This window comes from Chrysemys picta, chromosome 1 (assembly GCF_011386835.1).
Source record: "Chrysemys picta bellii isolate R12L10 chromosome 1, ASM1138683v2, whole genome shotgun sequence".
NCBI classification, from domain to species: domain Eukaryota; kingdom Metazoa; phylum Chordata; order Testudines; family Emydidae; genus Chrysemys; species Chrysemys picta.
In genome coordinates this window covers 22,200,669-22,220,512 of record NC_088791.1, presented here as the reverse complement: position 1 = coordinate 22,220,512, position 19,844 = coordinate 22,200,669, and the positions used below count along the sequence as shown (strand labels likewise).

The window sequence follows — 19,844 nt, the reverse complement described above, 5'->3', positions numbered from 1 at the left end:
TTTTATAGAGAACATGCAAACTACAAGAAATTAACAGTGAGGGGCAATTTTTGAACAGGCCTGTCCTAAGCATTAAGCAGAGCTGAGATTCATTTTCATCCATTTCAATAACATTTACATGGGGCTTATTCGCTCTCCCTGTCTCTTCAAAATAAAGGAAGAAGCTGTAGTCATCTCAAAAAAAAAACAGCCTTGTTTTTACTCTAAGTGAGGGGCTGGAGTAGGGGCTGCAGTTTGCCACTGTGGTGAGAGGCCGGGCAAAGGACTGCCGGTTCCCCCAGATTGAGAAGATGATTTGGGGTGTGTGGTGAAGAATCAGCTAAACATGAGCTCCCAGAGTGATGCTGTGGTCAAAAGAGCTAATGTGATCCTCAGATGCATAAACAGGTGAATCTCAAATAGGAGTAGAGGGGCTCTTTTACCTCTGTATTTAGCACTGATGCAATTGCTACTGGAATACCTTGTCCAGTTCTGGTGCCCACTATTTAAGAATGTTGATAAAATGCAGAGGATTCAGAGAAGAGCCATTCAGAGAATGGTTAAAGGGTTGGAAAACATGCTTTAATGATAATCTCAAAGAGCTTAATCTATTTAACCTTCTCTTTGTCAAACTAAGGGGTGACTTGATTACAATCTATAAGTATCTACCTGGGGAACAAATATGTAATAATGGGCTCTTCAGTCTAGCAGACACTGGTATAACATGATCCAGTGACTGGAAATTGAAGCTATACAAATTCAGATTGGAAATAAAGTGTCAATTTTTAATAGTGAGTGTAATTAACTATTGGAACAACTTGCCAAAGGTTGCAGTGTTTTCTCCATCACTAACAATTTTTAAATGAATATTGGATGGTTTCTAAAAAATGTGCTCTAGGAATTATTTTGGGGACATTCTATGGCATGTGTTACACAGGAGATCAGACTAGATCACAGTGGTACCTTCTGGCCATGGCTATGAAGGATGAGAACAATACTCTCACCATACTCTGGCTGGAAAAACTTTACTGAGCTGACAGTCAGTTGACATAAAGCACCTTTCCTTAAACCAACAGTAATTTTTTTTCAGACCCAAGGATAGAAAAGCAGGGTGGAAAAAGCTGCTAGATTTTAAGAGGGTACTAATGAGATTGGCAGCCCAGGCTTCCCAGGACTAATTCTTTTGCAGCGTGAATTGGATCCACTCATCCCTGGATTTTCAAAGTAAGATGTATATAAAAAGTTAGGATTGGGGTAGAAATGAACTCTGCGGTAAAGGGTCTGCTCTAGACCTTAGTAGATTGCTTGGTATTTTTAGATATAGTAGGACAGTAGGCTAACTTTGCTTAATGAAAGTAAAAGGCTAAGAGGAATAAGGGGAAAGCCACGTCTTTGATGGTAAGGCTGTTGTAGTGTCACAAGGAGTTAAAGGTCTTTGGCCAATGACAGATGAAGCTAGGGAGAGACTGAAGGTTATTGTCATCTCAAGGGCCAATCCTTGAGGCTTTGCCACAAGAGAGAGAGAGACCTCATCAAACCTGTTTTGCATCATTAGAAGAGAAGCATTTCCCTTATCTGTTTTCATTTTAAACCTCTGTATCTTCTGGGAGACAGACCTAACTAAACTGCGAGGTAAACACCACCTCAGGAAGTCCTGGATAAAAGAGTGAGAGAATTGTATAAGGACGAGTAAAACCAGGGCAACTAATAGGAGCCAAAAGACAACTTGGGTTACCACTCAAAATTTTTGAAATTTCATTAGTCAGTTCTGTGTGCTCAAGTGTGACATAAGCAATACTCCATCCAGCTGAAAACTGATACATGGTGAATAGTAAATGATGTATTCCTACATAATCAAGGTGCAGCCTATTAGTAATAGTAACAAAGGGAAGGAAATTGGAGGGAAGGGGGTGTTCGTTTTTAAATACACAGTTTTTAAGTTGCATGTTCCATTAAACACAGAAATAAAATATCAAGGGAGGAAGAATAGTTTTTAAAGTGAATGGAATTAGGAGATCTGGGTTCTATTCCCAGCATTGGCAAAGACTTGCTTTGTGACCTTAGGCAAGTCATTTATTCTCTCTCTGTGCTTAGCCCTCAGCTCTACAATGGGCTCTGCCCAGGTGCAAGATTTGGCCCACATAGTGCTCATTGCAGGACTGTGGCCTTAGTTTGTTCTTCTTTTTTTTTTTTTTAAGGGGAATAGTATAGTTACCTAATCAATAGGGTTGTTGTGAATCTGTACTGTGAAATTCATCCATGTTTTGAAATGCTTTGAGATGCAGGGCACAATCTAATTTCAGAATATCTATGCTCTATAATTAAAACATACAAAAAATGTTTCTTCTGATTCAGTGTTTTTATTTATCGATCAGTTTCTCCAAAAAAACTGCCTTGCATGGTGTCAAGTATCAGGGGGTAGCCGTGTTAGTCTGTATCTACAAAAACAACAAGGAGTCTGGTGGCACCTTAAAGACTAACAGATTTATTTGGGCATAAGCTTTCGTGAGTAAAAACCTCACTTCTCACTCTATGCATCCGAAGAAGTGAGGTTTTTACTCACGAAAGCTTATGCCCAAATAAATCTGTTAGTCTTTAAGGTGCCACCAGACTCCTTGTTGTTTTCCAAAAAAACTGATTCATTTCCGTTTTTTAAAGTCTCTGAGTGAAAGTCATCACTAATATTAACAGATAACACTGGAGAATGGCCTCATATCACAAGGGACTAATGTAATATATTTCACATAAGTAGCTGTGAACATTACGGTGCCCTGAGAAGACGCCATTACTTGTATAGTTGCTGTCTCACTAGAGGAAAGTGAAGTAGCTGCATGTGATTAGCTGGTTCATGGAAATTAGAAATGAAAGTGACCTACTAGATCTTCTTCCCTGGCCATTATAGGATTGTTCCCTCTGGTACTTTTGTTTATAAATGTCTCCAAAGAGAGGTCTTTTATCAATTCTCTTGGGAAACCATTCTACAGTTCAATTGATCTCATAGTTAGGAACATAGTCTAGAAATTAGCCTAGCTGTAAAGCTGTGGGAACTAGAATCAGACTCTGCAGAGCCTAAGATAGCTGACATTCCCACGGTGCTACCGAGATACCATGAGGAGCCCCAGCCAGGGTGCACTGTGGAGAAGGTGCCACAGGAAGTACTTCCCAAGGGACCCAGAGTGACCCTGATGCCCTCTGATTTACCATCTACCCTATGTAACCCTGGAGGGTACCCCAGGGAGTTGTCTGGTCAACAACAAAGACTTCGGGCCTGCTACGACTCCAGATCTCATCTCCTGATCTCTGGTCTCCGATCCCAGTTTGACTCTGACCCTGGTTCTTGCCTGATACCACCACTGGTCTCTGACTCCAGCCTGACTCTGAACTTGATTCCTGCCTCTCAATTCCAGCCTTGTACTATCTCTGGTCTCTGACTCCAGCCTGACTTTGACCCTGACTCTAGTGATTCTTCTGACTCCTGTTCATTGAGTACTGTCCCTGACATGTGGACCATAGCCTAGCTGTGACCACTAGGTCAGCCCACCTATGTCCCTTACAGTCGCACTGTGCTAGTACCCAGTACAAAGTGGCAGTAAAGCCAGGCTAGCTGGCCAGTGGAGGATTCCTCCTGCCCAGTACCTTCTACACCACCACCCCTATTACAGTTCCCAGAGTAGAGGGCATGGTCTGGGCCAAGACAAATTGTCATGGTAATCCCTACTTTCTGGGTCACCTTAGGGGTAAGTAACAATTGATGTACAGTAGAGTAATCCAGACTCTAGCTTAGCATCCAGGAAGCATAAAGTTGGTTTAAAATCTTTGTCCCTCCTTAGACTATGTCAAGTTTAGTTCAGACATAGCTCAGGGTCTGACCCATTCAATCTAAATCTTCCTTAGTTTCATCCAGTTAACATTACATTACGCCCCTTTAGTCCCATCACATGCATGTAAAACACACATACACAGAAGAATCACTCCCACCTACTACTGAAATGCAGGCATCTTTGGGCAGAATTTGACAGCTGTTAAATTTCACTAACAAATCGAGTCTTAAAGTGGAAAAATGCCACATCTAATTCCAACTACTGGGGTAATTACAGAAAACAGAACACACACAGACTGGAATTTGGACAACACATTGGGGCTAGCACCCTATCATGAAAGTGTCACAGGTTTTTTAATGGCTGCGAGTAGTCAGGGCTGTGGTTTTCAGAATTCTCTTTAAAAGATATATGCCACTGTCTAAGCTTATGGAAAATAGCTCTTCCTTTAGTTATGCTGACTTGTAATTTGTGTGATAATTACTGCTAACCGGTTGTGAATAGTAGTCCCCAAGGGTTCCCTCCTGCAGTAATGGGTATCAGAGAAATGCCATCCAGTTAAGGGCCTTGCTTCGCTTGGCCATTATATGTAAATATTCTGCTGTCTCCAGGGAAGTTATCTGTAGTCTGGCTGCACACACAAAATGAATATTTACCACTTTCATTCCTGTAATTTACCACTGCAAATGTGGTATTTCCCGTGTTTAATGCAAGCACTGTGAATGCCACAGTAAAGGTAAACATGCCAATTGTTAAATAGCACCCTGTGAAGTTGTATTCTGTTACACTACGTATAGCTTTATAAAAGTGACAAGGTATGATTCAATGAATAATTTAAATTTCCAAGGCATTACTATTATTTTTAGTGCAGTAACACCTCAGAGCCTTTGGCATAGCCCAGGACCCCATTGTGCAAACATGGTCCCTGCATGCAGAAAAGTTAGAATGTGTCCCCTCAAAATATTAATGGTTAAGTTTGTTTTATAACAATATCTGCATTCACACACTAAGAGATTTAAAGAGACAGAAAGTGACTTGAAATATAGCCATATACCAGCATCAACAGATGAAAATCACAGTTGCCAACTTTAGCAATAAGCCAAACATCAAGCTAATCCCATTTCAAAACAAGGCCAAAACAAGCCAATCCCTAAGAACCCCGACACTCTATGTGACTAGATCCCCCCGGCGTGCAGTCTGAGACTGTGGTGGGCCCACTGTGCACCCCAGACTCTCTCCCCACCCTTGCCCCTGCTAGCTCCTTGCCCCTGCTTGCCAGGAGCCGATCAGAAAAAAGAGCAACAAGCTACAAGCCAAACAAGCAACAAGCCAAAAAGTAACCAACAAGCAACTCACAAGCCAATTAAGCCAAAAAACAAGCCCAATTTCTGTGTTTCTTTTTTAATGGGTTTGGCATCTCTGATGAAAATCAGTAATTTAATGGGACATTTTTCCTACCTTTATTTTCATGGGTTGCTGTTTTTGTTTTATAAAACTGTTTATTGTTTTCTTTGACTTGTCAACTTGAAGGCTGAGCTAAGGTCAAGCTCCAGTAACAACTAAACAATGCAAAGAAGTGTAAATAGGCCATGTTGTGTGATTGGCCAAAAGGTGCTTAGCTCCCTTACATGACAAAGAATGACAAAGCGATTCACACCAAGAAGGAAATACTTTGAGAACCAAAGTGAGTTCAGCTTGGAGGGGAAGCAACAATATGGAGTAACATAATCTGATTTGAATAAAGGAAAAGATGGCATTTTTGTACTATGGACAGGTAATAAGTCTTCCAACATAAGGTACATATTACAGTATAACTAATTCTACTCTACCTAATTCTACACTAATTCTACCAATGTCATATATACCATCATATGCCAGCAATGCCCCTCTGCCATGTACATTGGCCAAACTGGACAGTCTCTACACAAAAGAATAAATGGACACAAATCAGATGTCAAGAATTATAACATTCAAAAACCAGTCGGAGAGCACTTCAACCTCCCTGGACTCTCAATAACAGATTTAAAAGTGGCAATTCTTCAACAAAAAAACTTCAAAAACAGACTCCAACAAGAAACTGCAGAACTGGAATTAATTTGCAAACTGGACACCATCAAATTAGGCCTGAATAAAGACTGGGAGTGGATGGGTCACTACAAAAACTAAAAGCTAATTTCCCCATGCTAATTCCCCCCTACTGTTACTCACACCTTCTTGTCAACTGTTTGAAATGAGCCACCCTGATTACCAGTACAAAAGTGATTTTTCATCCTGTTGGTAATACCCCACTTTAATTAAATTGTCTCATTAGAACTAACCCCCCACTTGGTAAGGCAACTCCCATCTTTTCATGTACTGTTATATACATCTTCCTACTGTATTTTCCACTCCTTGCATTTGATGAAGTGGGTTTTAGCCCACAAAAGCTATACATTTGTTAGTCTCTAAGGTGCCACAAGTACTCCTTGTTCTTTTTAATTCTACTCTATTCATAAAGGCATTATTATACTGCAGTCATTAATGTAGCATCTGAGCATCTTCCAGTAGTGCATTAAGCAATGTGATTAAAATCTATCATATGTTGTTTGTTCTCCCCTTCTCTCTCTAGGGAGAGAAGTGTGTGCAGTGTGTGTCTCATTTGTTTGTTTTTTTAAATGTATATTTATGTTAGAGAAGACAGGGTTGAAGAAATGTGCCTTGCACTTAGAGTAGAAAGAGGAGAGGTTTGTGATGGCCCCTACTTCCTTGGGGAATTCATTCCACAATCTCAGACTGGCAGCCAAAAAAGTTACATCTCCAAGGTCACAGTGATTCACTGTATTATGCAACAATAGTGAACAACATCAAGATTTTTCTTTTACAACCCCTTTGCTAAGCATAGGGAGAAATGCTCAAACATGAATGCATATCATTCAAGAAAAGATACCACCACTTGGTTCTGTCTTGTGCGCATTACACAGCTCAGCTGCATTTTGTTACTCTAATGCTATTACTGAAAAATACATGGAAGCAGATTCTGATAACCTAACTCATCTTGAATAGAATCTGTCTGTAATTTAGTCCCTATTAAGTTCAATGACTACTTGTAGCATAAGTAGCCTGGAGTAAAAGTACTAGAATCAGGACGATAATCATAACTAGTGAGAAGATTTATCATATCTTGCATGAACACAGCTTACTATATAGTCTTTAAAAGGCTACACTATTCTCTGTGGCTATTTCTTTGCAAGATACAAATATTAATTTTCTAATCTTGGAATGCATGTGCCAGTGGCTTTACTTTTATCCTCTGCCAGTCTAAACTTTAATTATAGATGTTAACAAAGAGAGAGAGAGAGAGATACACATTTAACATTCCAGAAATAATGCTTATCCTTGTCACCAGATAGACCATGAGCTCTTGAATTAATACTAATAACTTTTGCATTAAGATATTACTTTGAGAAACACCAGAACCTTGCTACAATAGTGTGGTTATTTGTATTAGGAGTTCAGACAGATGAATTTGCCAGTACAAATCACTGATTACCCTCATTCTATCTTTTGCTGTAATATATTTTTTAATGTCTTTAATTATATTTTGCAACCACAAATTCACCTTCAAGAATGTGAAGATGTTTACTTGATTGAAGAAGCATTTTCTTTTTCCTTGAATAAACTTTGTACTTTTTAAGTGCCACACGTCAAAAACTGTACTCACTGTACTTTCGAAGTCACTTTGGTGCAAAGCAATAATACAGGCATTTTTGCTAGTACATTATTAGATAAGGAAAAGGAATGTTGGCATTTACTGAAACTTAAACCAGAAGATTTATAAAATTAATCAGATATGAGTCGCTTGCATTACAATTAATTGTATCAGAAAATGTGCTCAATTACGGCATATGTTCCAACAAGGTGGCCATTATCATCCACAAATTTTATTTAGTAGGCAGTATCAAATTGTGTGACGGACAATACCCATACATTTCATTTCCCATGCATGGCTGAGGAATTTGTTGTCTTTCTTAAACTTGTGTAGTTGGACACAATGTGGGATAGAGTGTGATTCATTTCTTAGCATTATAAAACTGCACCTGTCTTAGGTGGACATTTTACCCTATTTCCAATCCTAAAACACAATTGCAAATGGAAAACACTAAAATGACTCACACTCGTTCATGCCTCTTTCACACAATGTCATTTAGTAACTATTCTTTTGGTTTTGTTGTGTCATACTAAATGCTATCAGGCACAGAAAAGAGGTAGGATAGCATGAAATTTCCATGTATAATTTGAGCAGGCTGCACAGTCAGTATGCCTTAGAATTGAGTAGCTACAACTCGAGCTGTAAGTGCAATGTAGCTTATTGTTAATTACCAGTTTTAAAAAAAACTTGGTACTTATGGACTACCTTTCATTCAAAAGTCTCAAAGTAATACACAAAGATTAACTAAAGCTCATGACACCACTGTGAGGGAGACTTTATATCCATATTGCAGATTGAGAGCAAGGCCGAAAACAAGTGAAGGAACTTGTTCAGGGTCACACAGTGAGTCATCATCAGAGACAGAAACAAGCCCTGGATTCCTGGGCCCCAATTCAGCAAGGTACATGCCCAACTTTCAGCACATGAATAGTTCCACTGAAGTCAAAGGGACTGTTCATGTGCCAAAGATACCAAGCATCTTGCTGAGTTGGGGACCTAATTCCTAGCTACTTGCACTACACTGACTATAGATCCATCAGGAGACATTGGGAGAGTTAAAACTATCTTAATTATGAAGCAACTTACATTGAAAAATATTGAGTGAGGATTCGGCATGACCCGAATAACATAACTCATAGAATTTGAGACAGTGATTTCTGCATTGGGTCCATAACTCCTGGTTGAACTACAGCACATCTTTTAGAAAGACCTCTAATCTTGATTTAAAGAGTTCAGGTGACAGAGAATCTACCACATCCCTAGGTAAGCTGTTCCAGTTCTTTACTGTTAAAAATATTCACCTTATTTCTAGTCTGAATTTATGTAGCTTCAGTTTCTAGCTATCCGATCTACTTATGTCTATATCTGCTAGATTAAAAAAAAACCACTAATTGCTATTACAAAGAAAATATCAGCTGTGGAGGCGTACATATCAACAGAGATAAACAAAACAGAGAAGAGTAGTGAAATGGCATATATTGGGAACTGTTATCCAGAACTATAGCCCTGCAAACCTGTGATCCTGAAAGCTTTAGGCAAATAAATGTTCATGTACAAAATTCTCTTAACTTGTTGTCTGTTTTGTATGGATGTTACATACAGTCATGAAAACGAATGGCTCACTGCTTAACACAGGAATGCCAGTGGGGAAAAAGGGGAGAGATTGTGCAAGTGTGTGTGTCCCCACATGCACAGCGGTGACTTGTGTGGCCTTCAGCAAGTCACTAAATCTTCCTGTATCTCATGTTCTTCATTTGTAGTACAGGGATAATAGCTACCTATAGCACTGGAGTTACAGGAAAGCTTAATGCATTATGGTTTACAAAGCGTACTCCTGGGAGAATTCTGTGCCACTGCACATGTGCAGAATTCATGTGTCTTGCAGATTTTTTTTTCCTCTGCAGAAAATACATTCTGCTGGAGAGGCTCTGCTATTATGCCTTTTGCCCACCAAGGGCTTCCGTGGCACCAGAGCAGAGGCAGCAGGCTCACCACTCACTAGCCATAGCAGTCAGCAGTCGACAGGGAGAGAGCAGAGGTTGCGTCCCTCATAGTGCCCTGCCTCCAGGGCCAGGAAAAACAAAATGGTCTCATGGGGCTGCTTGGAGGGTCACATGGACTGGAGTTCAGAAGGGGTCATGGGGGGACAATCTAGGACAGGTGCTGAATGGGAGTGGGGGTGGAGGGACACTGCGAGGTGCGGGTGGCTGAGTGGGGGTGCAGGGACACATGGGGACAGGGGCAGATGTGTCTGACTGATTGGGAAAGACTAGGGTCAGCCAGGATCTACATGGGGGAGGCTCCCCAGCAGTCCCTCCCCTACAAAAAAACTGTTCCAATCTTCTCCCACCCACACCCAACAACCCTCCAGGTTCATTCCCAGGCTCCTTCCCAGAAATTACTTCCCTCAGCTCCTCTTGTTCCTCCGGGTTCCCAAAGCCTGTGCACTGCTTCTGAAATACATTTCTGTATTGTAGATTAAATGAATTATTCCTTAGAGTTCTGTATGAATATGCCTAGTAAGGGAACTATTTGTCAAAAAACATTTCCTGAATCTTTTTTGTCTGTATAGTTACATACTTGTTGACAGATATTTAGAAATAAATTACCAAAATAATTGAAACTGGTGTGTTTATATTGTGCTATTTTGACAAATAAGATATGCAGAATTTTATAGACTTTTAAAATATTGTGCGCAGGATTTTTAATCTTTTTGGTGCAGAATTTTTTATGTATTGGGGCAGAATTCTCCTAGGAGTAAAAGCTTTGAGATCCACGGGTGGTAGGCAGTGTATGAATGCAAAATATTATTTAATAATTCCATCACATTTTCATACCGATATTGTTGACTGGGAAAACTTCCAATGGTGTATTATTCAATACTTGCATCTCAAAGATACCAGTTATTTTGAACACTTATGAAAACACATGTTTTTTTTCCAGAAACCACCTAAATGTCCCATTAGGTATCTTCATACCTTCATACAAAAGCCTTGTAAATGCCACTTACTTTTTTGTCTTTGTTGTATCTGTGGAAAATCTCTTGTGCTCTTTCTTCACCACCATCAGTAAACAACATAATGATCTTATTGCAATTAGCTCTAGAGCCACTGTGCTGTAAGAGATTAAAAGAGAAGTATGCCTTTAGTTCTGGCTCTCAAAAAAAAAAAATGCAGAAGTGTAATATAGTTCCCAGAAACATAGTTCAGCTCTGAAGGGCAAGGAATGCCTCATTTTTATGCATTATGCAGAGGAAAGCACATTATTTAAGTATTAATGGGTTAAAACCTGACCTCACTGGATATGTTTACACTTCAATAAAACAGCCTCCCTGGCTGGCCCTGGTCAGCTGACTGGAGTTCGTGGGGCTTGGGCTGAGGGGCTCCAAAACAGCAGTGTAGATCTTCCAGCTTGGGCTGGGGGGAGGCTCTAGGACCCAACAATGGAGAATGTCAAAGCTTCTGCTGACCTCAGTGGAGCTAGGATTTCACTCAATAAGTCTGTGTCCAATATAGTATTTCTAAGTATATATCCTGCTTTTTGTCACCAAGATATTAGTATTATTAGTGCATCAGTTCTGAAAGAAACTTTCCTTCACCCTTTAAGAGCCAAATTATGGTACACCTCAGATCTGACCAAAAGCAACATTGTGGTAATCAGGTATGTTCCACCCAAAGAAGCATAAGGGACCTGCATGGAATAGGGTTGTTTGGAGTGGAGGTGAATTGCATATTTGTTAAAACAGAACATTCAGATCAAATCCTGCTGCCAAATTCTATTCATTGGATGCCTGAATGTGACTCAGACAGTGGATATCTTGCATATGCAATTTAAAAAAGAGGACATTTTCACTCTCTCCTTCAGTTTTACTCGACCAGACTCCCTCCTTCCTCCCACGCTCTGGAAATCAGAAGCGGCCACTGATGCTTCAACTCATAGGAGTGCAATCTCAGACACCCTGAGTGTCTCAAGTTGGGATCCCAAGTGCTGAGACAGTCAAACTCTCTGGCCACTAATTTGGTCCTTAAACTGAAGATCTGAGGTAAATAAATTACCACTCAGCTCCCAGTGAACTTACCATCTCTTAGGTTTTAGGCTTACAAACTCAGTGCTGTAAGAGATTTGTTTTGTTTTGTTTTTGTTACATTTCCTCAGAATCAGCTCAGGTTTCCTCTTCATTTATTTTTGCTGACTTTTTATTTTTATTTTTTTTTGGTTGCTTTTACACTCAAAGCACATGTTTTGCAGGCTTACACAAAGTGAGGTAGGTTTTCACCAAGGTTACTTGGCTACTTGGAGGAACAAGAAAACCCCTGCTCCTCTGAGTCAATTGCAACACCCGTGGAGGGGAGGTGCTGCGCACCCCAGATTCCTCTCTGTAAACAGGGTGGGAGGGTATGGGAGTGGGAGGAGCCCTGTCTCAGATCCGTAATTCAGTAGCCAATGTAGCTGGCAGAGCAACTGGGAGAAGCAAGCTGCTCATGAGAAAAGGTGAAGTAACTTTCTCTACAACGAAAACAAGGGAGAAGTGAGGAGAAATTCTGACCCTCTGCATCACAAATCATCCAGTGGTATGTTCCTGGGGTGCTGAAGCTATGCAATGACCCTAATAGAGAAGAAACCATAATGTAACAATCTAGTCCTCACTGGTTAATTGATGAGCACTAATACAGCTACTTTATTATATAATTCTATAGTACACTCACCAAATTCTGGTATTAAGAAAATAAATCAAAATTCTTTACTTGCTATAACTGCATTTTTACTAAAACTAATTCTTTACGACCTTTTGACATCAGAAGCTCAGTTTTCAAGAGGCACCTCTGTCTAACGAAGGGCAGAACTGAGCCTTATGAATTTTCTTACCAGTAATGACGAATGAAGAAATTTGAAATCATTGCATTAATATCACTCCTGTCAGCACTGTAAGTTTCATTTGGAAATAAAAACTGCAGGATCACTTTTGCTTGTAAAATATTATGTACAATACATTGCTTTGGGCTGCTGCTCTTTTATATTAAAAAAAGTAATAAAACTAGAACAGGTATTTTTTAAATATTGAAAAACACCTACCTGTTTAATGATTTAATAGACGTTCCAAAATAAATTCATAAGGGCACCACAAAAATAATTGACTGGAGGCCCAAATCCTGGCCACCTTACTTTCACAAAGTGTTCCACTGATTTAAAAGGACAACCTACACAAGTAAGGTAAAGCAAATTTGGTCCTTGTTCTGCTGGGCCAACATCTGTACTGACTTACTTTGTGGTTTAAGTTAGACATCTAGTGTGCATCTATATAACGTCATAAGAGTGCACAATATTTTACTGTCTCTATCCCAAAAGAGCTTACAGTGGGACTATTAGCACATGTACTATGGTGCTTAGATAAAAGTGATAGATGTAATGGAAACTTAGATTTTTATTAGCCAATCAGGACTGGAGACCCAACAATATACAAACATAGATTAAAAGATGGTCCCCTGCCATTGTCACTTGCAATCTCATCAATAGAAATCTTTACCAGATCAGGGTGTAATGAGTGGTTGAAACCATGGGGAGAAGGAGCGGGAAGGGAAGATGGTGATTATATTAGAATTGGCTGGTTGCTGTAGTTTGCCATGTATGCATCTTGAGGTACAGCTTTGGTACTTTCACTACGGCAAAGGAGGTCTAACTGCACTCTCTTGCTGAAAGGGTGATGGAAAATGGGGCTCTGCCAGTAAAAGTAAGTGTGTCCCCCACAGTGGCTGCAGGACAACCTACGGTCTCCTAAGGTAAAGAAGTGGTATGAAACTGGTGCCTATGTGTATTATTTAAATACAATACATGTATTGAAAATGTATGCTTCATACCACAGGCATATTAAAGCTTTATATTTTACATCAGACTCTGCATTAACACCAATGCCACTTAGGCTAGGTCTACACTACCCGCCTGAATCGGCGGGTAGAAATCGACCTCTCGGGGATCGATTTATCGCGTCCCGTCGGGACGCGACAATCGATCCCCAAATCGGCGCTCTTACTCCACCAGCGGAGGTGGGAATAAGCGCCGCCGACAGAAAGCCGCAGAAGTCGATTTTGCCGCCGTCCTCACAGCGGGGTAAGTCGGCTGCGATACGTCGAATTCAGCTACGCTATTCACGTAGCTGAATTTGCGTATCTTAAATTGACTCCCCCCTGTAGTGTAGATGTACCTTACGAGTAGAATTTCCTCCAGAATATATAATTAGCTGCATACTTTATCAAATATATTGCTATAATAAAAGAATCATATTATGAGTACATTCTGTTTAGTTTAAAAATAACTAGATGTTCTAGTTTATATGTAACTATACATTTTGCAATAATGGTGATATATTGTTCATGTCTATATTTAGATATATATTACATTTTGCAATATGGCTATTTGCTTCATATTAACGGTAGTCTCCTGCATTGTGATGTAGTGTTATTCTGTACTACCATACCTTCCCTGTTTCCCTAGAGTCCCTTTGTATGGTGGTCTAAGCAACTACAAGAGGAGCTTTTCCTCTTTCTTTCCTGTTCCCTCTGGGTTAATCTTTATGAACACTGTGTTAGTGAGCAAGTTTATGCAATATTTCTTACCTGTAAATTACATCGGGATATAGCACAGCTAGGGTTGCAACTTTCTAATCACACAAAACCGAACACCCTTGCCTCTTCTCCAAAGCCATGCACATTCCCTTCCTTTCTCTGAGGCCCTAACCCCGCTCGCTCCATGCCCCCTCCCTACGTCGCTTACTCTTCCTACCTTCACTCACTTTCACCGGGCTGGAGCAGGGGTTTGGGGTGCGTGGGGTGAGGGCTCCGGCTGGGGGTGTAGGCTCTCGGGTGGGGCCCGGGATGAGGGATTTGGGGTGCGGGAGGGGACTCTGGGCTGGGGCAGGGGGTTGGGGTGTGGGTGGGTGAGGGATCTGGCTGGGAGTGGGGCTGGGGATGAGGGTTTCGGGGTGTGCAGGGTCCCGGCAGCGCTTACCGCAGCTCCAAGTAAACGTCCGCCAGGTCCCTGTGGCCTCTAGGTGCATGGGCGGCCAGGCAGCTCTGCGCACTGCTTTGCGCCCACAGACGCTCCCCTCCCACAGCTACAATTGGTCCACGGTTCTCCACAGCCAGTGGGAGCTGCGGGGCTGGTACTCGGGGCACGGGCAGTGCGCAGAGCCTCCCAATCCCTAGCTGCCCCAGCGCCTAGGGAATGCAGAGACCTGGTGTCTGTTTCCGGGAGCAGCATCTAGCCAGGGCAGGTAGGGAGCCTGCCTTAGCCCTGAGCCCCAACTTCACCGCCAACCGGTCTTAACTAGCTGCAAGAGTTCCTTTTCAACCGGGCATTCCGGTTGAAAACTGGATGCCTGGCAACCCTAAGCACAGCTCACTTAACCTCCCAGCAGCATAGGGAAAAAGAAGACTCTCTTCTGCCTGTGTGCAGACTCGTGCACCTTGTGTCTCACTGAATACGTGTTGTCAGGGGGTGCTATTTAATCTCTGCTGTCCCTCCCCACAATCTCCGAGTGGGAGGCTCCACTCTCACAAATGTATGAGTCTGTACAAGGGGTGGGGGAATCTGTTATGGGTTCCCTTAAAAACAAGCATATTTCCAGTCTCTGTCCTACCCCAAGGAGCCAGCAGGGAAGGCACAGATTCTCTTACACGGCCAGGGCTGGCTGTAAAATTCACAGTCCAGCCCACTGTGATGGTTTGGCCACCCATCATGTCAGAGATTTATAACTAAGTCAAAACATCATTAACTTACACATGCGTTTAATTTACAACTTTTCTGCATTTTCAGTGTAGGATTTGATCCATCTTGTCAGAGATTCGTCTATTAAAGAATTCATGCTACCAGCTAACAAGACGTAATATCATGTCTCAGATGAAGATGAAAATGTGCTAAAATACATCAGAAACCCTTATGATTTTCTTAATCCTCCTAATGACAGGATGTCTCTCTATTTTAAAAATCCTTTCTGACCCCCCTCTTAGGATGCTAATTGTATCTTCCATTCTTTATTTTATTTTATATTTTTAAACTTCAACTAAGCAAGCAAGTAGCTAGCCATCTTTTTTTTTTTTAAATGAAGGTGCTACCACATTCATTTTGTGGATAAAATTGCTTTACTTTGAAATAATTATCACACTCTTAAAAACTGAGTTCCCTTACCTGTATGTCTGGAATATAGCTTGGTGCATGAAACTCTATGAATGCATCTTGCACAATGAGTTTTCATGTCATTGGGGAAGGAAAAAGCAAAGCAATGTAAAAGCCTCCTATTTGGAATCACAAAAGGCTACAAAGTGATTTAAAGAACAATTCCTTCTATAGTATTCATTACAATAGGGCAAAAATTAATTGATCCACCAAATCTAAAGAACACTGAGTAAAGATTTCTTTGCAAATATAATGTAGAAGAACAGTAGATGACACTGACTCACAAATCAGCACATCCATATTACTAGCGGAGTGCCTTAATTTATTTCAAAGATGATATTAAAATATTTATTTCCATCCAGCAATATTTCTATAAAGCAATTTTCCTGTAGGCACAAAGAAGGCAACACTTGCTTAAGTGTGAGAGTGAGTTCAAGTGGTCGTCATCCACAGCCTACGTAATTATTATAAGACCTCGACCTTTTTAAATATTTAGCATCCTTGGAATTTATTATAAAGCTGATCTGTCTTAGTCTCGTATTTTATTTCTCTTTACCTTTGCATTTAGCTTTGAGAACAAGTGCATCTTGTGACTTTGCTGTATTCATTGCTTTCAAATTAGAACTTCTATTTCTATTTCCTAGTGATTATTTAAGTGCTAAGAATATACTCAGTTTTGTACCAACCATAACCCCCAGTGTCTCTCTGCTCTGGGGAACTTACAGCTCTAAACAAAACTCCTTCTAGCTTTCTCCTGTTATTGCTCTAACATGCCCACAGTCAGAGAGGGACAGAAGTGACATTGGTCTCAAGTTGGACTAAAAGATTTAAATAATTATTTTAACCTTCTGCTTAAAGTTTCATATAATCAGCTGCAGAGGGCATTGAACCCTTTATCCCACCTACACTGAGTTGGTCAGAAAATATTCTTGCAAATATTATACTGTTTTTTTCCTTCAAAATTTCAGTTGGATGGAAATTCTCCAAACAGCTCTGTTCCCATGGCATGATACAGAGTGACAGGAGAGGGGCCTACGTCCAACAGGAAGCTGGTGAGGGAGAAAGAGACTGACCTCTATTGAGGGAGATCATAAGAGTCAATAAAGTTTCACCAGGAATGAATTCAGCCCATTCTGTTTAGTAGGCCAGATAATAAGATGGTGTTAACTGGCATAGTCCATTTACGTCATTTGAAGAGCTGTCCCATAGCTGCTAATATTATGAACTATACAAGTATACCTCTACCCTGATATAACATGACCCGAAATAACACAAATTCAGATATAATGCGGTAAAGCAGCGCTCTGGGGCGGGCGGGGCTGCGCACTCCCGTGGATCAAAGCAAGTTCGATATAAGGCGGTTTCACCTATAACACGGTAAGATTTTTTGGCTCCTGAGGACAGCGTTATATTGGGGTAGAGGTGTATTTTGATTATGTACATTAAATATTTTTAAAAGAAACAGTAGTAAATAAACTGATTATGGTAAATTGGCAATATTATTTCACTATACTCCTAATTAGACAGACACTGTGTGGGTACAATATGGGAATAGGTAACATAATCAAAAGATGGAGCCAATGCATTCCCCCCGGTGAGGCGGATTCCTTTCTCCTTTCCATGTTTAAAATAGTTTGGAACAGTCTCTTTCCTCCATCCAATATCCCTCTGCTAGCTAATACCTCTTTATAACCAGACAAGCATGCACTATGTATAAAATAAATGAAATCAGGAAAGGTGGATATATTAAACATGACCGAGAGACACTCTAAACCAGGGTATAATTGAAATATTAATCTGAGATGTAATAACATACTTTCTTCTTTGAAAACTGGCAGCAATGCAGCCAGTATTGAAGCCATGTGACAACTGGGAGAGAAGCCCATTGAAAAAAGAAGCCCAAAGTGAAACAAAAACAGTACATCACAGTGACAAAGAAGTTTCCCCTTCAAAAATCAAGCTGAGTGGAGCTCTACTAAGGGAAAGCATACTGATGGGATACATTTGCTTGCTACGTAATTGCATCATAAAATATATCACACTGTTTACTGCTTGTGGAGCATTCAAAGTGACCATCTGGACATTAAAGTTCTATTACCAAGGATCGATAGTATAACAGCACAGAGGGAAAACTTGGTAATACTTACATTTTGCAACTGTTCAAAAGCATAGGTAAAGCCTTTCTTGTAGTCAGTGATTCCTTTAGCTGAGATTTTGTAGACTGCCTCTTTCAGCTTCTTCTTGTTCCTCACATTAGCTTGCACAAGATGATTAAAGCAACTGACATTCTGAGCGTTATTGTTAAACTGCAAAATAAGTATTAAAGAACATTAAAGCCAATAATGTTGGCTTAATTTCCTATTTTGCTCTATATTTCTATGTGCTGAGGGCCAGATGCTGCCTTCAGTCCCTACATGCAACTCCTAGCAATGGGTGATCCTGAAAAGATTCAGATGATGCAATAACGCACACAAACATTTGGATACTTATCACTTTATCCAAAACATCAAAGTCTCTTAAATACTTCAAATTAGGGCAGCAAATATTGCGACGCTCTTCAATTTGCCCACATCTTTCATAAAGTGTAGTGCCCAGCTGAGGCCTGTACTGTGCTACTTGGCACTGGTGAGGTCTCAGCTGGAGTTAGTGTGTCCAATTCTGGGCACCATGATTAAGGAAAGATGTGGACAAACTGGAGAGAGTCCAGAGGAGAGAAACAAAAATGATAACAATGATAAAAAGTTTAGAAAAACCAGACCTATCAGGAAAAGTTAAAAAAACTGGGAAAGTTTAGTCATCAGAAAAGAAGACTGTGGGTGGAGGGGACCTGATAACAGTCTTCAAATATGTTAAGGCTGTTTTAAAGAGGACAGTGATCAATTGTTCTCCAAGTCCACTGAAGGTAGGACAAGAAGTAATGGGCATAATCTGCAGCAAGAGAGATTTAGGTTAGATATTAGGAAAATCTTTCCTATTATAATGGTAATTGAGCTCTGGAATAGGCTTCCAAGGGATATTGTGGAATCCCTATCACTGGAGGTTTTCAATAACAGGCTGGACAAACCCCTGTCAGGGATGGTCTAAGTTCACTTGGCATTGCCACAATGCATGGGGCTGGACTTGATGACTTCCTGAGGTCTCTTCCGGACTTACATTTCTGTGATTCTATGAAAATGGATATTCAGTCCTTTACTTCTAAGGCCAGATCCAAAGGTCACTGAAATAAGCAGAAAAACTCTGACTGGAGTTTCAGTGACCTTTGGTACAGGCCTTACCAGTCGAACAGAAGTAGGAATTTCAGAGGTATAGAAAAAATGCAATAAAATACATTAAAAAAATGGGGAAAAAAAGGTTGAAAGTTTCTTGAAACTTTTACTCCTTGGAAAAGTTGAGAGTCAAGTTTTAGGTTGCTTCTTATTTTATCCAAATCAACTGGCCCATCCCAAAACCTATCAGCACACAATGGGAGTTGCAAATCAAAAACAATTGCTATATATGGCCCCCCAAAATACAAAACACTCTTGGCAAAAATAAGCACATCATAGTATAGATATACATAACAAGACAATTTTTAAACCAGGTTTCCATTTGTCTATTATGCACATGCTTTTATTTTTTCGCACTATCACCCATGATAGGTGGGAGATCATAGCATTTGGTAACTTCTAGCACTCATGTCACAGTGATCAAATATATACATGCCAAATGCTTGTGTATATAAAGTTTTGCCTGCTCAAGTGGAGGTCATTTTGTGATCTCTTTGAAATTTGGTCTTGTATATGGTGACGTATCGTGTATTGCAGTAGCACCTATGAGCCACAGATATGCTTTTGGACACCGCTGCGCTAGGAGTGGCACAAACAGTGCCCTATATTGCCTGAAAATCTATTTTACATTCAAAAACAAGGACAGTTGACACATATTACCAAAAAAACCATTTTCCTGCCCAAATAAATGTGAATTGGTTTGACTGAACATAAATACTAGGTACAACAGATACTTTTTGCCATTTTATATGCTTTAAAATTCTCACCAAAGCTCTTTCCTACCACTCTAGCAGTGTATGGGGCCTTAAAGAGAATGCCAGTCATGTAAAGTCACCTTAGCATAACTGAGCATCAAGCCCCAGGAGTTTAATTCTGTCCTTACATCCTGAACACCTCTATTCAAGCCATTTGTGTTGCGCTCAG

General features: G+C 40.4%; 1 protein-coding gene across 9 annotated transcripts in view; it reads right to left on the bottom strand.

Moving 5' to 3' along the window:
• CACNA2D1 (calcium voltage-gated channel auxiliary subunit alpha2delta 1) overlaps positions 1 to 19,844 on the bottom strand; it is a 660,196-nt gene that overhangs the window by 103,792 nt on the left and 536,560 nt on the right. For all 9 annotated transcript variants that reach the window (XM_065553645.1, XM_065553650.1, XM_008178507.4 and 6 more), the window contains 2 exons: positions 17,802 to 17,960; positions 10,496 to 10,600 (listed from right to left, as the gene is read on the bottom strand). In XM_065553645.1, coding sequence (XP_065409717.1) covers positions 10,496 to 10,600; positions 17,802 to 17,960 — 264 coding nt within the window. The remainder of the gene's footprint in view (positions 1 to 10,495; positions 10,601 to 17,801; positions 17,961 to 19,844) is intronic.